We start from the raw sequence: 21,013 nt of genomic DNA on the forward strand, positions 1-21,013 counted from the left end.
CAGGGGCCACCGGCCGGAGAGCAAACCCAGGAGCAGGAGCGCCCCCCACCCCAACGCGGCCCGCGCCCCCAACCCAATGCAGCAGGACGGGGCACTGCAGGCCAACCAGGCACCCCACCGGCCCACAACCCCCGCTCCTCCCACGACCGCCCCCATCCACCCCCGCCATCCACCCCAACCCAGCCCCAACCGCTCCCAGGTCCCCAAATCCCCAGACACCCCCACCACCACCACCCCCCAACAAAGCCTCCCCCGCCACCAACCGACCCCCAGACCCCGGGGACACACCGCACCCAGGTATCGGCGCCGAAGAGGGGCCAGGCAGCGGAGCGGAGAGGGCATCCGCGCCCACCCCACCCCCCACCACGCGGAGGGACGGAACACCAGGGGCAGAAGGGGAGATGGGGGCACCGGAGGACGGGCGGCACCCCCGAACCCCAGGCCCCCACCCCATGCTACTGACAGGTGGCAACATCAGCTACCACATTTTTCATTGGCCATCCTTCCTGAGTCCCCCCGACAATCTCATCATTCTGAAAAAATGCACTGTTGGCGGAGCTACAACTGTTTACGGCAGCATTTTTTATTCAGAAATATTTGCTGTGTACCACATCCAGTCAATGCACGTTGAATTGATCACTCGCCTCCATTCATTCACACTCCCGCGTCCGCCCGCCCACCCGTTCATCAAATTGGCGTGACCTATCGCTATTGGCGGGAAGAAGAGGGGGCCACTGGGAGGCTTTCCCGTCTTGAGGATATAAATACGAGGAGAAAGAGCAGCACAAGTAATTCAGGACCTTTTCACCCTTCTCTGTTTGGCTTCTGGACACCAAAGCTGTGAGAGAAATCCTTCATCATGAAAGTAAGTAGTGTAAGATTCACTCAAATTACGCATGATTTCGGACATCGTTTGTCAAAATAATGTTACATTTTGATCGACATCCGCAGCAATGCATTTCTTGGTATTGCGGTTGGAGTTTTCAGTGGGGTGAGCTAGTTTTAATATTTGGACTATTGTCTTAGACAGAAAGTGTTATGCCCTGCTACACTCCAGAAATAATATAATCTAATGACATTATCAAGCTTCAACTTGAGGGTACTTGAGTACACTGATGATTCCTCCTCTCTATCCCACACAGGGTTTGAAGACCATCACTTTAACTTATATTCTCACTCTCTTACTGGTTGCATTTGTCACGCAAACCTGGAGTGCACCCAAGGTAAGTCTTTTTTCATAAACCAGAAATACAAACAATGACAAATATATATGTTTTTGGCATTTTATTTTTCCTATGTTGTATATGTATATGTATATAGTTTTCTTTCTTTCTTTAAGGGCTCTTTCCAAAGGAGAAACTGGACACCGCAGGCTATGCTGTATCTTAAAGGCACTCGTACGTACTGAAGCTCAATTCACATTTTAGTTCATTTACAGGTTTTCTCTAGCAAGTTTCATGTGGTGCATTTTGATTCTCTGCAATTTCTCAGAAGAAGGACGCAGATTCATCTCAGACGACCGAAAAGAGGGAGACGAGTATGACTCTTTACACTTAGGTACGACCTCACATTACTACATAAAGTGAAAGGGATTTGTCAAATATTTTTGTCATTACCCGGTACCCCTCATGTGAACACACTGTATAGTATATTATTTAGTCACTTATTCAGTAATGTCTATAAATCAGTACTTTGATTACTATAGGTCATTCAATGAATTGGTTAAAAAAAAAATATATGGGGGGATTCAGGATTGTCTATAGGGTACAAGTAGCCATAATCATGGTTAGATAAAAGAACCAGAAATGAAATACAATAGAAAAATGAGCGATATTAAACATAATTTTTCATGAATGCCTGTAATTCCCGTAGATAGTGATGTGGTCAGTTGGGAAAAAATTATCCATAATAAATGGGTCCTTCTGCTATTTGTTTCCCTACAGAGACCCGCAGTCAGAACACAGAGAAGCTCAGTGTGGACCAGGCTGCAACTATTTTGCTAAATTTTTTGCAGCAGGCCAGGGATGGAGGTAAGAATAGCACTAGTAATCGAGTGAAATATTTTATTTATTCTATATTATCCAGTCAATCCACAAAGCGACACAGATTAAAATCATTGTATAAAGGTTTTTAGGTGCCAGTGATGATTGTGACAGAAATGGCCTCAAAAGGTTGTGCAACAATTAAGTTAAGCGTGCCATCATTTTCTTATTTTGACAGTTTGAAGTACAATTTAATTGATCATTGTTTTCTTTTTCTGTAACGTAATGCTACCAACATTTAGCCTCTGTGTGTATCTAAAGAAATCTGAAGATAAGAACACACTGGAAGAAATCGGGCCATATATAAATTGATGCACTGCTCCACCTGAAATGTGATTGTGTATCCCGATGCCTTTTTGTTATTTCCGTAGTTGATGAAAACCCAGACGAGGTGTACTTTCAAGAGATGCCAGTGTGGAAGAGAGAATACTTGTGAAAGTGGCCCATTTCCTCGTTGGACGGATGGCGTCTTTCATTTGTCTACGAGGGAGAAGAACAGATGTTTTGTACATTGTCTGAAAACTGTATATTTCAAATGTCATGTTTTAATAAAGTGAATTTAAATTGATTGCACGATTTGTGGGAGATTATCTGAAGATGCATTCATGAGTTTAATTTACTAAGCTATTTATTTTAACCGTATAATTTTTAAAAAACAGGCATGTCATGCTAATTGTAGCATTCAAATTGTAAGTGTGAATGGTGAATGGAATGTGTACTGCAATTGGCTCTTCTGGGTGCCCGCTGGGATCGGCTTCAGCTCACCCGCAACCTTAGTGAGGATAAGCGGTACTGTGCAGTAAATGGATGGATGAAATAATATGACTTTTCTGTGACTGGTAATATGACCATTTTACTGCTGTAAGCTTATGACTTTATTCCTGTAATATTGCAGCATTTTTTAAGTTCTAATTTTACAACACTTAATAAATTAGTAAATTTGTAACATTATTTACACACACATACTGAACATATTAAGTCAGATGAATTTCACCTGCCTTTGACACACCAATATAAGTAGATTAAAATAAAAGCAGACTTAACTTGACATCTCATTTATCTGTCATAGCTATTTTTTATTAATGTATGATCTACTACCCTACTGTCGACCCCTTAACTCTAACCTCTGTAAATGTTTATATTGATTGTAGAAGATTAGAATGACAGAAGATATACAGTACAGTACTGTACCTTAAACCATAACATTTTGGAAAAGCATCTTTTAGTGTTTCATGACAGATAAAAAAAGGTAATATAGACAAAAGCGTTAGATCTGTCAAATTTAGTTAAAACAGTAAAAACACTCCAAGTGATATACAGTTTGACCTTATTGAGTTACATAGAATGAAGGTAGGTCTGAGTCACTTTCATCTACAATAGAAGATGGAAGTCTGGTCTCAACCCTTTAGGAATTCCGGAAATGAGTTCAATGTCAGTTTCCAGATTCTCCTGGTTGCTTCTTCTTACATTTTGGCCCAGCACCCAAGACAAAGGGAGCCTTTATGTTCAGTCGGTCCTTTTTGGCCTCCTCGTCTTCATCGTAGGGTTCTTCGTCGTCATCCTCCACATCGCTGTGGTGGGGTGTGGAGTGGACAGACACTGACGGAGAGGGGGGTACTGAGTAAGGCCGGGGATAGCTGAAACCCTCCGTCTGTGGAGAGAGAAGATGAACACTGCGTAACTTAATAGTTACAAGATGCCTTCAAGTATATAAAACAAACATTTTGTTGTCAAAAAAAAAAAACTAATACAATTTGAAGCCTCAACCCAATAGAATATGAGTTTCAAGATTTGCAAGTAAGCAGTAAGAGAGGGCTCTATCATTGTTTAAAAAAAAAAATAAAACATTTTTAAATTGTCACTACATAGTACAACAGCGTATTAGGGCCACGTATAAATATTTTTTTTATAGTGCGGGGGCAATATTCCGAGAAAAAAACTTGCAAATTTGACACTTTATAAACTCAAATTTACGAGTTGCCACTTTGTAAAGTGGCGGGATTTGCGAGAAAAAAACTCAGAAACTTACAAGAAATACACGTAGCGTAGCTATAATCTAATCATGCGAGGATTCGTTGGTGGTTAATGGGACAGTGTTTATAAAATGAAAAGGCAGGATAGAGTTGGATTCATTCTTAAATTTAAACTTTACTCGTCATTCACCGCAGCTAGAGTGACAACACTTCCCGATCCCCTATCAGCTGACTAACACTATTCAATCAAATGCTAGCATATCATAGGTATGCAAGTGAATGACGGAGAGCAGCAGATTCGACACATCAACTTAGATACTTGTACAAAAAAAATACCAAAATGTATGAATGTGTAAGTAATAATTATAGAAACATAAATGTAAAAGTAAATATACATTTTAACAAATTAATTTAAATGCTTGATTGTCCGGGTGTGGACCTTCACAAAGCGTCTTTGTCGCTGGCCAGTGGCCGTACACAACGGTTCAAGAGCGAATGCTTAACATGATATGGTTAATCTATGCTAAAGCAATTACTATCTCCTTATTTGGAAACCCGACCGAAAAGTATTGGCACAAACAGTCGAGTGGTACACTATGTGTATTTCTCGTAAGTTTTTTTCTCTCAAATTTGCGAGAAAAAAAACGTATATTTGCGAGTTTATCAAGTGGCAGAATATTGTAAAGTCTCTCAGAATATTGCCCCCGCCATCTAAAAAAATAATAATAATACATTTTATTCATTTCAATACATTTTATTCATTTATTTTATTTATATATATATATATATATATATATATATATATATATATATATATATATATATATATATATATATATATATATATATATATACGTGGCCCTAATACACCGTCGTATCATAGCCAAATATAAGGATGAACAAAATATATCCCCAAAATGTGAGCAAAAGGAAGTCTTACTACGCTGTGACGCAATGTAATAATCAGTGTCAATGCACTTCAAAGTGATGGCTTGTCAATCACCTAAATGCTAAGCTGTCAATTAAGGCCTGGCAAATGTGTGTCAGATACAACAAACCTGCACGGCACTCATGAGAGCCTCTCTAAAAAAAAATAAAAAATCTTGAATAGAAGGTAGACATTATTTTCTCTGGATTATTCCCAATACAGCTTGATTTTTTTTTTTTTTTTTTATTCTTTGAAAACAAAATATATAAAGCTCCAACTAATAACGTTGTGCTGGCTATTCTTTGAAAATGTATGGTTAAATGTCTGGTTTTATTTTTCCAATACCATATTAATTTGTAGCTTTGGATCTGACCTTCAGAGGCGCCATGGGGTCCACTTTAAACTTGTCAGGGAAAGCTCTGCTGAGCGCCAGGAGGCGTGCATGAATATAGAACTGTAAATGAGAAGTCAATAATTTGATCATCAAGAAATTCAAAACATACAAATAATGTAATGGCTTTCGAAGCAAGGCCTTATACATCTATGCATTTGGCTTATCCTCATTATTTTGCTGGCTGAAAGAAATTCCTCTGATTAGATTGCCAATCGGTGGTTGAATTGTATAGTAAAGCTTATTGTTTTGTATTAACCAACCCGTCCAAGGTATCTCCAGTCCAACAGGTCAGACAATCTCTCTGCTCTGTTGCGCTGGATGATGCGCTGACGCCGTGACTGTTGGCAGAAATTGAACATGAACTGAGTCAGCTGGTTGCAAGACTCATCGGCAGAACGAAACCGCCGGTCCACGATGTAAATACCTGAGAAGAAAGTGAGGACAAGTTTGTCCATTTTTTCTAGATAATTGTCAATTACGCTATTGAGGTTTGCATGTGTGTACGTACACACCATAGGCAGCAGGGTCTGATACATGTTCCTCCATGAAGCACCCAAAACCAGAAAGATTAGTCGTCACACTGGGGATGCCCATTACAGTGCATTCACCTGAAGAAGCGGAAGAAACTCGAAAGACTCGTGAAATACGTATACAATGATTCCCATTTATTACTCCATGTGTAAAGTGAAAAGCAAGCCTTTCGAATAGTCAAATATATCATAAAGTTATATGGTATGAATATGACAATATAAAACCAACTAAAACTGGACTGTCGTAATCCGTACCTGGTGTGTATCCCCAAGGCTCATAGTAGGAGGGGAATACTCCAAGGTTACAGCCACGGACAAAGTCCTCATAGTCCAGTGGCAGCAGAGGACTCGTCGAGGATAGGAATTCAGGATGGAAAATTACCTGGGAAGGTGAAAATCAATAGCATGTGAAACGCGTCAGCAGTGGTTTAAAAACATAGAACAGGCAAGGTTGTAAATTGGCATAAATCTTTCACAAGACGCGAGCGAGCTCAACAAATGAGCAAGTTAAATTCGCATAGGGAACGCAATTGATAAGCTTGCTAGTACCTTAACCCGGTCATTCCTGGAATTGAAGAGACCAATCCGTCGAATGTTGGCTAGGATGGGATCGGATGAGTCATCAAGCATGTTGTGGGTTGTCACTGGAGGAAGACTATGTCTCTGTAAATAGAGTGTACATTCCAATCCTCCATTTCTTATGGGGGGGGGGAATCACAGAAATTGCACAATGTTTTTCCTTATTACCCTACCAAAAAAAAAAAAGACTTTAAAACAGTGTTTAAAAAAGTGACTTGGAAATCAACCAGCTTTACTAAATGATTTGTCTGCAGCTTTGTAGGTTTCACTGTACCTTTTTCAGTACCATCCAAGAGTTGGAGTGGACATCTTTTAAATGCTATTGTGTGACACAATGAGATTATGGTCTGCAAATAGTTCTGTTTCAAAGAGCGATTTTGACAAGTATTGATCTGTACACACTGAGATCACCCAGCGAAATGCACCATAAAACTGGTGACGCTCTAGTTAGTTTCCAATCATTTCCTTGTGATTAGTTGTGATTTAATGGGTCTTCACTTGGCTTCCTGTCAATTATTATGAACATTGTTAATTATTAATAGCATCATTTTTGTCAGCACATAAAAGACCTGCTTATTTGTCTTAGTGTTCTGAATCATTAGGGTCCTTGCTATGGTATGGTGGGGTAGGGCTGGGCAATATGGACAAAAAAGAAAATCGCGATTTAAAAAAAAAATTGTTTTACAGTCATTCAGGACAATTACGGCTTTAATCGATTTTAATCTAATAAACCCAACAAACCTTTATTTAAAAGTTTCATTTACTCAAAAATAATTCCTGTGCAAAATGTTCAGACAACAATAAAGTATACTGATTCTAAATCAGTTTTAACATAACCTTAACATTCATAATTTGCGCTTAAATGGGTTAGGGTAACCCTAGTAGTTGGTAGCTGTTGTAAACAAATCTTGTAAACCACTCATCCAGCATTCTGCCACTTGAGCAAAATTATAACTCAGAAAAACATTTGGATGTAACAGAACATAAAAACAACAACTTTAAATAATCCAGGAGACAAAATTCTATTTCACGATTTAGCAAATTTTCAACATTCGATTTCCAAAATGACGATGTATCGAATTAATTCAATTTATTGCCCAACCCTATACGCTAATAAACACAATTTTACTCTTGCTCATCATTATGATAGTACAGTACTTGGAGAGCTATGTTTTTTTTGGGTGGTCACTGCCATAAGAAGTTTGAGGACCACTGACTTGGGGTAATGGGTCATATGTTGTTTCACCAAGTTTATTGTTATTATCTTATCATATCTAACAGCCTATTCCGGTATACAGTATTTCCTTTACATGGCACAAAAAAAACTGTTTCTTAAATGTTAATAATTTAAATGGTCTATTGGTTTTAGAGCTACAGTTACATAAACTGCAGAATAGAATAGAAGAAGACAGTTTAATTAATGTCTTTTAACACAATGGACAATCTTGAATTTTCGGTTCACTTGTGTCATTTGAAGAAAGAAAACACTCATTTAACAGATCACTTTCACTCCAAAGTTTGCCCTAAAACCCTAACCCTGCACCCTAACCCATTCTTGTCTTAATATAAATACCTTTCCAGTACTTGTTAAGACAATACAATACTGTACAAGTGTAGCTGAAGTAGCTGACATTTGAAGGGGAGGTCATCCTTAAACATTTCTTGACAATAATATAATCGCTCTGCGATTGGCTGGCAACCAGTTCAGTTCAGTTCAGGGAGTACCCGCCTACTGCCCGAAGCCAGCGCCCCCCGCGACCCTTGTGAGGACAAGCGGTTAAGAAAATGGATGGATGAATATTATCGCTGTCCTATGAAACACACTATGTCCATTTTTTAAAAATTATATAAATATATTTTCACATTTTGGGGATGTCTGCATTCAGTTTCATTCCATAAACGTAAAAATGTAAAAAATAATAATAATAATTGGCACAGGACAACTACGATATTTTATTTGGGACCTCACTATTCGAAACATGACATTCTGATTAATATTACCTTTGTGGAATTATGAGTTATGAATATGAAGCAAAATCCAGCCTATTTTATCCGTCTCAGGTGGCGGCCATTTTGTCACTCAGGGCTCAGGCAACAACCAATCACAGCTCACCTGTTTTCTGAAGATGAGCTGTGATTGGTTGGTACCTGAGCAACATTGATGTCATTTCACTCGACAGCAAGTGGCAAAATGGCCGCCTTCTGATACTGACAAAAACTGTTGGATTTTGCTGCTGAACTCATATTTCACTAACACTATATTAACCAAAGTATCGCATTTAGACTAGTGAGGCTGCATAAAACATCAAGAACATTTTTGTTAGGTTGACTTTGCCTTTAAAACTGTAATACCTGCCTGGACTGCAGCATGACACATTCCTGACAGTACTGTAATTGTAAAAGTTTGTGAAATAAACAAGGGGGTTATTGCAAAGAGTGGGTGTGAAAAAAATGGGGGAGGGGGGCACAAGATGAAAAGCTACAAATCCTAACAATGCATTCTTGAGGTACGGATGATGACATTCAGTCCATCTTCCCAGCAGACATTTGTAGTCAGTCCCATTTGCACTCAATTTCGAACCTCAGAAATATTGACATTAACATAAATTCATTTAATTGAGAAAGACCTTTTAATAGTCATTTGGATTTTAACTGTCTTTTATAACATACATCACACTGACACAACCAGTCTATTAAACCACAGTCTGGGATAGGAGAATGTAATTAAGTCTGAGCTTAGTTATTGCACTTTCATTCATGGTTTACCACACGCAAGGATTGAGCCCCTTTCAGTAATTCAGTAGCAGTGGGTGCCATCACTTTCATTGATCAATACTTGGGAAATGCCTTATCCATTCAGAAAAATAGATAGAACTCCATTATCTTAGAGATTTATATTTCCAATTTGGAACTCTCCACCTCACACAGATTAGGAAGTTCAGATGGCTATAGATAGGAAAGAGAGAGAAATTTGACTTCCCGCCCCAATTCTAATCATAGAAGTTAGCATGCCACCATCCAACATGACAACAAAATGCATAGACCTATAATAGTGTAATTTAATTTAGTAACATGCCACAATAGACAAATGCACATCCCCAAAACAGTAACTTGTCAGGAAACCAAACTGTCAGGAAACCAAAGAGAGAAAAACAGCTCAACAAGTTTAAACCATAACATTCCATTATAACTTACTTTACGTTGAGCAAAATATAGTATAAATAAATAATATATGCATTTGGGGACAGACCAATAGCATGCATAAATGTGTGATACAATATAATTCAAGCATGGCACATTTTGAAGTGGAACAATTGTATCAGTTCAATATGGTGATATCAATATGATAAAATGCTGCCTGTTGTTACACAGTTGGTTGCTTATGCTCACATATGCTGTAGCAAGACAGCAGTGAAGATGAGGTGCAGCAAAAACAAACAAACAAACAAATGCACCGATAAACTTAGAAACACAAAAAACGATGGCACATAAAACTGAACAGTACCTGAGTGGCGTAGATGGCTCTCTTCATCATAGTGAAGTCATCTCGGTCTAGAATGGAGTCCATATCAGGGATCTTGCCTCTGATTACAAAACCAGTTATTTAGACCCATATTAGAAATTAAAGGGACATTTGACACAAAAGCTTTACTTACATTAACAGCGCATCATACAGCCGTTTCCCAAACTTCTCTTTCACAGTGTGGGCAGTATCCCTATGGAATACAAAACCACACAAACAAGTAGTTAGACTATAAAAGTCACCATTTTGTCTGCTTGTGACTTTTTGTATAACCGCTCTGTTATGTCTATTAAATTGTGTCCTCTGATAAAGCAGCATTCAGGTCACTCTGAAATAAAAGTAATATTACTTTTATATCAAGTTTATGATATTAGAATTATGTCCTAATTTTTTAAGAATTCAGTTTTAATGTTACAAGAAAAAAAACTGTTTGTAGAATAGAATTCTATTTTTTTTTTCCATTTGAACTTTTGTAACTTTTCATAAAATTGTTTTTCGAAACAGAAACAGTATGTAATTTACAAGAATATTGTCATTATTTTAACTATGATACTATGCACTCTATTTTCAAGCCCAGTGCAAGTCTGGTGCTTGGTGCAGTCTAGATATGCATGAGGGCGAGCAATGCCAATAGGCTACTGGGTTTTGGTGTTTTTACAAATGGAAGCAGTTTGGCACAGCTCGTTTTGTGCCGGGTGGCCATGAACACAACAAATTAAGTACTGCTACCAGAAGGCAGAGACGTCTCTGGGTGGTCTTGAACCACCAAACTTTCAGTTAATAGCCAAACATGCTAACCAAATGTTCTACAGAGACATGGTGCATTAGGTTTTGGTCTGCTATTAAAGGTCAGTGAACTGACAATGTCCAAAAATTGTCATTTCCCCTTTTCAGAGTAATAACGTTTTAAAACAAATTGCAAATGATTGATAATGCCCAGTCAATATGTAAGTATTGCATCACCCTTGCAATGTCAATTGAAAATATTAAAAAACAAGATTAATGGTGTGTTGAGCCGTACTATTCTGTATACTGTAATTAAACTCATCTCCATCCACTATGCATGACAACTGACTTATTACTGTCATGAAATTTAACAAAAGCATGACATACCACAGCTGTTTGCGTATAGCTTGCCCCTTCAGGGATTCCACATTGAAGTTGTTGGTTTTAGCCGGCATTATAAAGAAAACGACCACTGTCACATCATTTCGGTGCACCTGTGCACAAAAAGAATGCTTTACGCTAATAGCAGACTGGTCAAAACACAAAATTTGCTCTTGAATTGAGGACTCACTCGAAGGAGGTAGTTCAGCCTGGATAGGGACTCAAGGAAAAGATCCGCTCCCTTGTTGGAGAACTCATAGCGACCGGCAATGAAGAAGAATAGTGTTTTATCGAGATTGAAGTCCAGATGTCTGTTAAAATGAATGGACTTGTTCAGCAATCAATTAATTTTGTGACAATTCAATCAAATACAATTAAAAAGAATTCAACTGTTTATGTCACACTGCATCAGTTGAATGGCCATTGTCCTGCTCTTTCTGGCGTGCCCGTCTTGGCCACATGGGCGCAGTTTAAGACAGATATATGGCTATACTGTTCATTGAGATGTCTCAACTCATCTCAGATCTTCAGTACGGCAATGATACTAGTCATTCTTCACAGAGGAAAAAGAATATATCGCTGTGAATATAGTTGTCTTGTCTTTATACGTGTTGCTTCAATGTATGTGTGTGTGTGCTGTCTTGAATGATGCAATTAATGATGTAAGGAGTGTCTTTTTCATTTTTTAGATTTTATCAATAGGAGTCACTTACCCATAGAAATGTCCTCTTACAAACTCCTGAATGAGAGCCTTGTTGATAGAATGTAGGTTCTGAAACTCATGCATGGCTGAGAACTTTTTTACATTCAGTCCATTCGGAGTCACCACATCTGCATTAACACATTTCAAGGAGGAAAAATAGCAAGCCTGAATTATTCTTTCTTAGACACTGGCTTTCAAAATTGAGCTAAATGTCTACCTGGCTTCCTGTGCAGCATATGATTGGCTTCCACAGCAGTGATCTGTGAGACTGTCGTGAAGACATGAGAGCAGTGGACGGCTGCTCTCTCCAAGCAGTAGCGATGGTAGATTTGACGTTCACCAGCCTCCTTGTCAATGTTGAACTACAGTTCAGTTTGTAGTGCACACACACACACACACGCGCACACACACACACACACACACACATATGGGGAGAGAGATTTGTCTAAAAAATATTCACACATAAATTTTGATTTTCACGTGTTTTTGAGATCCACAAATGGGATTTTCTTTTTTAATTTTGTGTGTGCATTTTCGGGCCGCTGATGCTTTATTGACATAGAAGAAGACAATTTAACAGCAGAAGAAGAGTGTCTTTCAAGTTAAAGCAAAACAAGCTCAAATTAAACAAAGTAAGGTCGCATTTTGTTTCCCGACTTGAGCAAAATAAACACTAAAGGAAGGTCAAATAAAGACTTGATTTCTGTTTTTCAATGTCCAATTTTAAACAAGAAATAGAAAAGGTTTGTTCCCGTTCAATGGAGACAGTAACACTGCTTCCCCGTGGACGGCAGAGGAACGGGCCTTAGACACATGTGAATATCTGAGATCTTGTGTGTTTGTGAATATCTCGAAACAGCGTGATGTTTGTCTCAAAAATAAATTTTGATATGTGTTTAATGCCAAAATTTTGTTGAATTTTGTAATATAATTTTTTTTTGTATGTGCGTGCGCAACGATCCACAAACGCACTTTCGGCAACTCGCAACCAAAACTCATGGAAATGCACACACAAAATTAAAAAAGACGTGAAAATCGCGGAAACATTTTTAGATCTGAAAAACACATGTAAAAATCACAAATTTATTTGTGTGAATATTTTTTAGACAATTCTCTCCCCATGTACGTACGCACACTCACACACACACACAAAAGGTGAGAGTTAAACACATTAGGTCAAGGTCTTAGACAAGCAATCTCCCTATTTTTCTTCAAGGAAAATACTTAAACCTTTTTTAGTTATTAAAAAATGATCTCATTACACAGATTTTCTGTTTAGGAATCCCTCTCAGTGGAACCTACAAAGTGCATCATTTTTGGAAAGATGGCTTAAAACCATCATCATGCATGTTGTCTTTAGGAAATCTCGCCAGACTTAAGTTCACTGAACATCGAAGGGATTAGTCCTATTTCTTTGGCTTTTCGGATTTTTTGTGATTCCGCCACACCTTCTGTGGGAGCATCTATAGAAATGAGGGAAAGAGGACTAGTGTGATGAGGACCATCTATGGGCACTTCCATGTTCTGTGTAAAGTGGCAGGTTACAGTATCTAAAAGTTGAATCGATGTAAACACAGTAACAACATGCAAAACGTGTTAAAACTCAAAACTGTGGACTGCAATGTTGCATGGAGGAATAAAAACACAACTATGACGCAATGGTCAAAAAATTAATACTGATGAACAAAATATGGATTTAATGTTCAGCTCGAACAGAGTAAGTTTGTTGTCAATCATCCACTGAGCCGGTGAGTGGCCTTTAGCTCCATGTTGACCTTTAGAGTGGGCCAATTACAAAATCCCACTCTTTACCCACATTTCAACATCTTTAATAATACTCGTGCGTTTGTGCAAGTCCATCATCTGTGGTTAGTTGTTTTCAGAACACTACTATTGACTATATTCTATTAATTATGGAACTGCATTTACAGATGTGTTTATGTTAACAATAATGTGATTAACATTGGAAAAGTTCTCTTCTTTTTGAATCGTTACCTTATCTAAGTTGTTGTAGAAGTCAACATTCCCTGCGCAGAGGTATCGTCCCAGCAAAGTCGCGTGAGTGGTGAAAACGGTTGCCATGGGAACCTTCCGAGAGCGACAGAGAATGAGCCCCGGACCTGCCTGCCACTCATGGAAATGAACGATGACATTGGGCTTGTCTCCAAGATGGTCTGTTAACTGGAAACAAAAGTGCATCATTACTTTTCGACACTGGGTGGAATCACTTCAGTTGACCAAATGCAAAATGTCTTTCTGACATCCGACAATTTGTGAACAGACTGGAAAGGAAGCCAGTGATTAAAAAGCATAAAAGGGGAAACTTTTAGCAGGGCCGCAGTCGTCCCCTGTGCCGTATTCAAGATCTGGAAGTTGAGATGACCAGGAGCCATTTGTTGCAAACTTGCAGATGCTAGCTCCTCTCAGCATGTACTGGAAGCTACCCCAGGATGACTCACACTGTTCTGAGGAAACACCCACACATTCTGTGGAAGACTCATTTTTCACCACTTTTTCACTACGTTCTTTCCTTCACTACCAAAATTGAGAGCGGGAACCTAAAACTAGAGCATTGCCTTTTATCTTGACTCTCTTCTGATCATAACAGACTGATAAAAGCGCCCCACCAATCTCATTGCCTCGCTCCATTCTTCCCCAACTTTTAACCAGACCCTTAATGCCTCTACATGAGGCAACTCCCCTCTCTGAAGCTAGTGATCCCAGTCAACCCGGTACCAAGAGAGGCTTCACATTTGGAGCTGCTGCTTCTCATCCCAGCTGCCAAGCCATAGCTAGATGAAATTATCTGTACCACAGCACCAGTTAATAGCTAAGATGCTTCATTCCATGAAGACAATGAACAAAACCAGGGAAGAGGGGACACTGACTAACCTCTGCCATTAGTATTTTCCAAACCCAGCTCCAAATGTGTAAAGACTGAATGACCGTAACCGATGATGGATCTTGATCTGGGCCCCATATTCTTGCAGTTTCCCACCAAAGAACATAAGCACTGAATCCACCAATGGAATAGTAGCTTCCCAAGGAAGAAAGCCCCCCAGTACACCTCTAAGAGACTCCCAAGAAGACCAAATACTCCAAGCTGTTGTTTTTGAACCATGTTCTTTTTGGTCAGCAGTGGTTTATGTCCTGGAACTCTGCCACGGATGTCATTTTGGCCCCGTCTCTTCCTAAATTGTTGAGTCATGAAAAGTGACCTTAACTGAGGCCTCCAGTTTTACTGTATGAACTGAATGTTTTTCCTTTGTGACCTCCTAGATGAGTCGTTGATGTACTCTTGGGGTAATTTTGTAGGCCCGCTGTTCACCACTATTCCATGTTTTCTTTTCTTGTGGATAATGGCTCTCATTGTGGTTTGCTGGGGCCCTAAAAGCTTTAGGAATGGTCAATTGTTTTAATTCTCATCTGTTCGTGAATCTATTTGGATTTTGTTTCACCTTATTACTTGAGGTGTTTTGGCTAATTTGATTTTGTCGTGTAGGTTCTATTTCAATGTTTTTGTGATTGAACATGCCTGGAGTTAATCAGGCTAATGAACTCGGTGTTCCAATAAAATGTGATTAGTTGCAGTTCCTTCATGATTTCACAGTGGCCAAAATACTTTTTACAGAGCTGGTAATATATTTATTTAAAGATGTTAATTTGTTGTGTTCCTACATTTAAGTTTTTTTTGTTTTTTTGGTTACTGAAAAAAGTATGAATAATTTTGTGAGAAAATAATGACCTCTTTGAAGAACCAGGCAATCAAGGAGCCTAGGATGAGAGCGTCGTTTGCTTCCCGGTCTTGGTATGGCAAGCCAATGTTGCAGGTCTCCCACAGGTCTCCCTTCCAGCGGTCCAGGTTCCAAGCAGCAGAACCAATGTCAAAAAGAATCACATAGGGACTGCCCTCAATTAGCCAGCGGCCAAAGTAAGCCTGTAACGAAGGACAACCAAAAATCGTTTGAAGTATTAAAGTTATCATTTCAGAGCTTCGACATAAAAGTGTTGATGTATTAATCTTGACAGAAATGTAGAATGATGTTAGTTATGACCAATGCTCTTAATTTAGGGCAGTTGTGGCATAAACTTCACAATTTCTGTTTCATCTTTTATAGTAATATCCAACCATTAAGTCTTAGTTGATGACTTAAATCAGATAAATACTACTTTATATACTGTATTTTTAAGTCAATCTCATAGTCGTCACCTCTGGCCATACCAGACTGCTGTATACCTACAATAAGGGTTGTCCATGGTGTACAATTGCCATCTAGTGGTTAAATGTATCAGTGGCTGAAGAAGGAAATATTATGCAAAAAAAATTGAAGCACATTCATGTCTGTCCACATAATGTCTCTCACCTGACAGCCATTTTGGATCAGAGCATCCATGGCCTTCCTGATTGGAGGAAAAGGCGGCTCACAGGCTTCCACCTGTGTCTTAAAGTTATGTTCAAAGTACGGCCCCAACATGAAGTAGTTCTCCCCCCATTCGTCCACAGTGATCTTGGCCTTGGTTTGGATCACGGTGTAGATTCCTCCGACTGAACCAACCAAACCAAAACTGATTATTACATTATACACAAACTATTAATAAAGATATTGTATGTTTTATGCACTGCTATTGTTAAACTGTCATGTATCTTTAGTGGTGTTGCATTGTGTAACAGTTCAAACATGTGGAAGTGGTTTTTTTTTTCTCCTCCTGTGTCTGACTTGGCAAAGAAAATACTGATCTGCCCTCTGAGTCCACAATGACATTGAAATGAGGCCATGACGGAGAACAGCATGAAACACCTGAATGGCCTCTGAACTGGACAACGTGACCAGTGGGGTAAAAAAAATAAAGAGAGAAAATAAAAACTCATGCATAACAAACTGAGACTGAAAATGTATATATGTAATGTAATAATATTAATATTAATAATACAAAAGTGCTGTTTCTGACCAAATGTAACCTTATTTGTGCATTACAATTTTATAACACAATCATGAAAGGATTTTAAATTAGATTTAGTTTTTCTCTGAAAATTTGCAAGTGATATGCTCATCATTACACGTTATTGGAAATGTATACATTATAGTGAAAACTGAAGTCCAACTATAGGATTGGTGGGTAGCATTTATCTAGCTTAATGTGTAACTTTTCAAAGGCTTTGGACTCTCCACTTTCGCTGACTTTCAATATTTACTCTGTCTGGAGCACCGTCACAAAATATTTGAGACACCCAGAAAACATTTGAGTTGAATTATGCATTTATTTTTCAATAACCCATCTAAAAGAAAACAAATCTCGGAATATAATGACATTATTATAGGCAAAATTCGTCCCCTTATTAAAACGTATGGAATATTTTGGAAGACAGAAACAAAAATTCAACATCTAACCTTTATTGGTGACTTCCCATGCTACCTCGAAGAGCAGCAGGTCTTCCACAGGCAACTCATCGTCCTCCCAAGCTGGCAGTACGCCACTTAAAGATGTCATGGACAAAGATCGTGACAGTGGCATCTTCAATTTGAAAAAAATAAACAAAGCACAGTTTTGCATCAAATTACAGCAAACTAAATAGGACTGCAACTGCTGGTCCAGGACTCAGTGTTGGACCGTCAGGAGATCCCAGGACAAGATAGATATGGTCTAATGTGGGTAAAGAACTTCCACCCTGCTTCGGCCACCAACCTTTAGCCCACATGTATACACACAAACAGACACACACCACGTGACAGCAACATTCGCTTTAGTGACGTCATATATGTAGCTGATTGTGAAATATTACACAGAGGAATGACCAGCCTCCCTCTTTACGGTACCTTGCAAAAGTATTAGCCCCTCTTGAACTTTTTTTACCTTTAGCCACATTTCAGGTTTAAAACATGAAGATCTAAAATTAGATTTGTTATGAAGAATCAAAACCAAGTGAAACACAATTGTGAAGTGAACAAAATTCATGATATTTTACAATTAAAAAAATGAAAAGTAGGATGTGCGAAAATATTCCCCCCTGTGTTAATATGAACCATTCAGAAATCTTCAGGGAACTTCTGGAGAGTCAGTTGACTGCACCCGTTCTGTCAAAGTGGAAGTATTTTGGAAAATGTATTTTTACACCCAACAGTTGGGTCTCCAAAGAAAAGAAGTAATAGTTCTTAGCAATTAGCTGTGTAGTTGTCACACTATCCTGTGAATAAACCTAACCATGATTAAAAAAAATTCTTGCCTGTTATGTGTTCCAATAAATTGAATTTCAAATCAGGTTTCTTTACATACGTCAATGTTGAAACCAAACCCGGCGATGACATGATAGCGCCTTTGCATGACCGTTCCTTTCACTTGTTGAAAAGGATGAACCAAACTCCAAACAAGGCTCTCAACATTTCCGAGAAAAACGAATGATGCATTTCTGCTCGGCAATTTAGAACCTGTGAAACGCGGATGAATGCGATTGGCTGTGAGCAAGCAGGGCACAAGGTCACCCATTCGAGTGGGATATAAAACAAGCGGCAATGGATGAGGGAAATCATACTTTGAAGCTTTTTGGACACAAGGGAGGAAGATCGATCGGGTCTTCTTCTCCCAAGATGAAGTTTGCAGTTGTGGTTATGATGTGTGGGCTGATTGTTGGTGACGACGCAAGGTGCCGAGGAGCTTCTCTGCCAAGATTTCTACCAGAGAAGGAATCGCAGCCAATGGGTAAGATGTGTACACAACCTCAATTTAATAAGCATAGAATTTGTTGGTGAACTCATTTTTATTCATTTGGTACAGCCAAATATTCCCAAATTGTCATACTGTGTTAGTTACATTTCAATAATTCACACAAATGAATTGAATCCAATGAATGTGTTATCATTCACAAGAACTTTTTACATTTCTGAGCCCGATCCTGCTGCTATTCCATTAGATCAAGCCCATTCCAGAAGAAGCACGGTGGGAGACTTTTTGGAAGATCCCAACCTGTGTTTCTCCTTTCGAGAAAACGACACCCAGCAACAGCATGAGCAGCAGCTCCTGTGCAATGACCGCAGGAACAAATTCAACATCAACCCGTTTGGCCTTCGCTTTGGCAAGCGCTACAATCAGGATTCCATCTACAGGAGAGCTGTTAAAAAGGCCAGGACAAGCAGATTTTCACCACCAATGCTCTTTCCGCGACAGCTGGAGGCGCTAACCTGAAGCAGATTTGAACCTGTGTGTCCCATGTAGGACTACAAATAATGTAAAATGTAGTGTCAGTAGTTATTGACCACTCAAGTGAGAGTGATGTAAAATCATTTAAAAGCTTTACTATATTTTCTGTAGTGACTACATTTGACACAGGGCGGCAGTAAAATGCCTTTCACAGTTATCCCCTTTTTTCCACTGTTTATTTTTTAACTGTAGCCTTATTGTTGTCCAGAATGGATTGGACACACCAAACAGAAAAGACACTGAAGTTTATTTCATCTTATACAATATTCTCTGTTTTGTGTTCAGTGAACTGTGATTTTTGGTTTGTTGAGGCATACTGTGTTTGCCTTTTATCTTGCTGTCATCATTTACAATTCACATTATAAATAGGTTCAATGGAATGATTGAAGGTCATATTTCAAATGTTAAATAAGGGGCAGTTAAATAAATTGTTTCACCTTTATTAATTTATTCATCGTGACTTTTTTCCTACTTGTTTCCTGCTTGTACAGCAAGGACACAAACAACAATGTCAGGCAATTAACGGAATTGACTAAAACACCTCTTACTGTGTTACATTACAACCGTGTGACTTCTCTAAACCAATTGGCATATATATATATATATATATATCATGGCCAAACGTTTTGAGAATTGAAAACAAATATACATTTATAAATATATAATTATACAATCACAAAATCTACTGCCTATTTTTTGACTATGGCAATTTGAATGTACTACAGAATGTTATGCACAGTGATTAGATGAATTGAAATTATTTGCTAAGTCCATATTTGACATTTATCGGATCATCAAGAACTTTAAGGAGAGAGGTTCAATTGCTGTGAAGAAGGCTTCAGGGTGCCCAAGAAAGTCCAGCAAAGGGCAGGACTTTTTCCTAAAGTGGATTCAATTGCGGGTTCAGGCCACCACCAGTGTGGTGGAGCTTGCTCAGGAATGGCAGCAGGCAGGTGTGAGTGCATCTGCACGCACAGTGAGGCAAAGACTTTTGGTGGATGGCCTGGTGTCAAGAAGGACAGCAAAGAAGCCACTTCTCTCCAAGAAAAACATCAGGGACAGACTGATATTCTGCAAAAAATACAGGGGTTGGTCTGCTAAGGACTGGGGTAAAGTCATTTTATCTGATGAATCCCCTTTCCGATGTGTTGGGGCATCTGGAAAAAAGCTCATCTGAAGAAGAAAAGGCGAGCGCTACCACCCGTCCTGTGTCATGCCAACAGTAGAGCATCCTGAGACCATTCATGTGTTGGGTTGCTTCTCAGGCAAGGGACTGGGATCACTCAAAACGTTGCCTAAAAACACAGCCATGAATAAAGAATGGTACCAAAACATCCTCCGAGAGCAACTTCTTCAACCATCCATAAACAGTTTGGTGACGGACAATTCCTTTTCCAGCATGATGGAGCACCTTGCCTTTAGGCAAAAGTGGTAACAACATGGGTCAGAGAGAACAAACATCAACATTTTTGGGTCCATGGCCAGGAAACTCCCCAAACCTTAATCCCATTGAGAACTTGTGGTCAATACTCAAGAGGCTGGTGGACAAACAAAAACTGACAAATTCTGACAAACTCAAAGCATTGATTATGCAAGAATGGGCTGCCATCAGTCAGTATGTGGCCCAGAAGTTAATTGGAAGTAGGAAGGTCTTGGGAAAAAAGGGTCGACACTGTAAATATTGACACTTTGCATGAATTTCATTTAATTGTCAATAAAAGCCTTTGACACTTGTGAAATTATTGTAATTATATTTCAGTTTAGCATAGTAACATCTAACAAAAAGATCTAAAAACACTGAAGCAGCAACGTTTGTGAAAACCAATACTTTGTGTCATTTTCAAAACTTTTGGTCATTACTATATATATCCATCCATCCATTTTCTGAACCGCTTGTCCTCACAAGGGTCGCGGGGGGCGGTGGAGCCTATCCCAGCTGGCTTCGGGCAGTAGGTCCTGAACTGGTTGCCAGCCAATCGCAGGGCACACAGAGACGAACAACCACCCACAATCACACCTATGGACAATTTGGAGTGTTCA

General features: G+C 39.0%; 3 protein-coding genes across 6 annotated transcripts in view; 2 read left to right on the top strand and 1 right to left on the bottom strand.

Moving 5' to 3' along the window:
- spx (spexin hormone) overlaps positions 1-2,552 on the top strand; it is a 3,779-nt gene extending 1,227 nt beyond the window's left edge. Inside the window, exons 1-6 of one of the 2 annotated variants that reach the window (XM_077544165.1) lie at positions 1-865; positions 1,143-1,223; positions 1,340-1,397; positions 1,492-1,557; positions 1,944-2,030; positions 2,414-2,552. The exon at positions 1-865 is cut by the window's left edge and continues 1,227 nt beyond it. In XM_077544165.1, the coding sequence (XP_077400291.1) occupies positions 860-865; positions 1,143-1,223; positions 1,340-1,397; positions 1,492-1,557; positions 1,944-2,030; positions 2,414-2,478 (363 nt within the window). In that variant the 5' untranslated portion in view covers positions 1-859 and the 3' untranslated portion in view covers positions 2,479-2,552. Of the gene's footprint in view, positions 1,224-1,339; positions 1,398-1,491; positions 1,558-1,943; positions 2,031-2,413 lie in introns of both variants that reach the window. The other variant, XM_077544164.1, reaches the window with a different exon arrangement.
- Positions 2,050-17,458, bottom strand: gys2 (glycogen synthase 2). 3 transcript variants are annotated; one of them, XM_077544161.1, is made up of 17 exons: positions 17,170-17,458; positions 16,144-16,325; positions 15,525-15,716; positions 13,775-13,960; positions 11,997-12,141; positions 11,790-11,907; positions 11,267-11,387; positions 11,083-11,189; positions 10,103-10,162; positions 9,952-10,030; positions 6,417-6,530; positions 6,123-6,249; positions 5,850-5,945; positions 5,598-5,761; positions 5,317-5,397; positions 3,510-3,693; positions 2,050-2,522 (listed from the first exon to the last, which is right to left on the bottom strand). In XM_077544161.1, the coding sequence occupies exons 1-17, from the start codon at positions 17,330-17,332 to the stop codon at positions 2,515-2,517; spliced, it is 2,127 nt and encodes a 708-aa protein (XP_077400287.1). In that variant the 5' UTR covers positions 17,333-17,458; the 3' UTR covers positions 2,050-2,514. The 3 variants fall into 3 exon arrangements, 2 of the variants coding, with proteins under 2 accessions (XP_077400287.1, XP_077400286.1); XM_077544160.1 differs by lacking the exon at positions 2,050-2,522 and having other exon boundaries at positions 3,098-3,693; XR_013288327.1 differs by lacking the exon at positions 2,050-2,522 and having other exon boundaries at positions 3,625-3,693; positions 5,598-5,675.
- Positions 17,459-18,330: 872 nt separating this feature from the next.
- On the top strand, positions 18,331-19,220 carry kiss2 (kisspeptin 2). The gene is made up of 2 exons (XM_077544844.1): positions 18,331-18,475; positions 18,687-19,220. Exons 1-2 carry the CDS (start codon positions 18,364-18,366, stop codon positions 18,956-18,958), a joined length of 384 nt encoding a protein of 127 aa, XP_077400970.1. The 5' UTR covers positions 18,331-18,363; the 3' UTR covers positions 18,959-19,220.
- The last annotated feature ends 1,793 nt before the right edge of the window (positions 19,221-21,013 follow it).

This window comes from Vanacampus margaritifer, chromosome 15, assembly GCF_051991255.1.
Source record: "Vanacampus margaritifer isolate UIUO_Vmar chromosome 15, RoL_Vmar_1.0, whole genome shotgun sequence".
NCBI classification, from domain to species: domain Eukaryota; kingdom Metazoa; phylum Chordata; class Actinopteri; order Syngnathiformes; family Syngnathidae; genus Vanacampus; species Vanacampus margaritifer.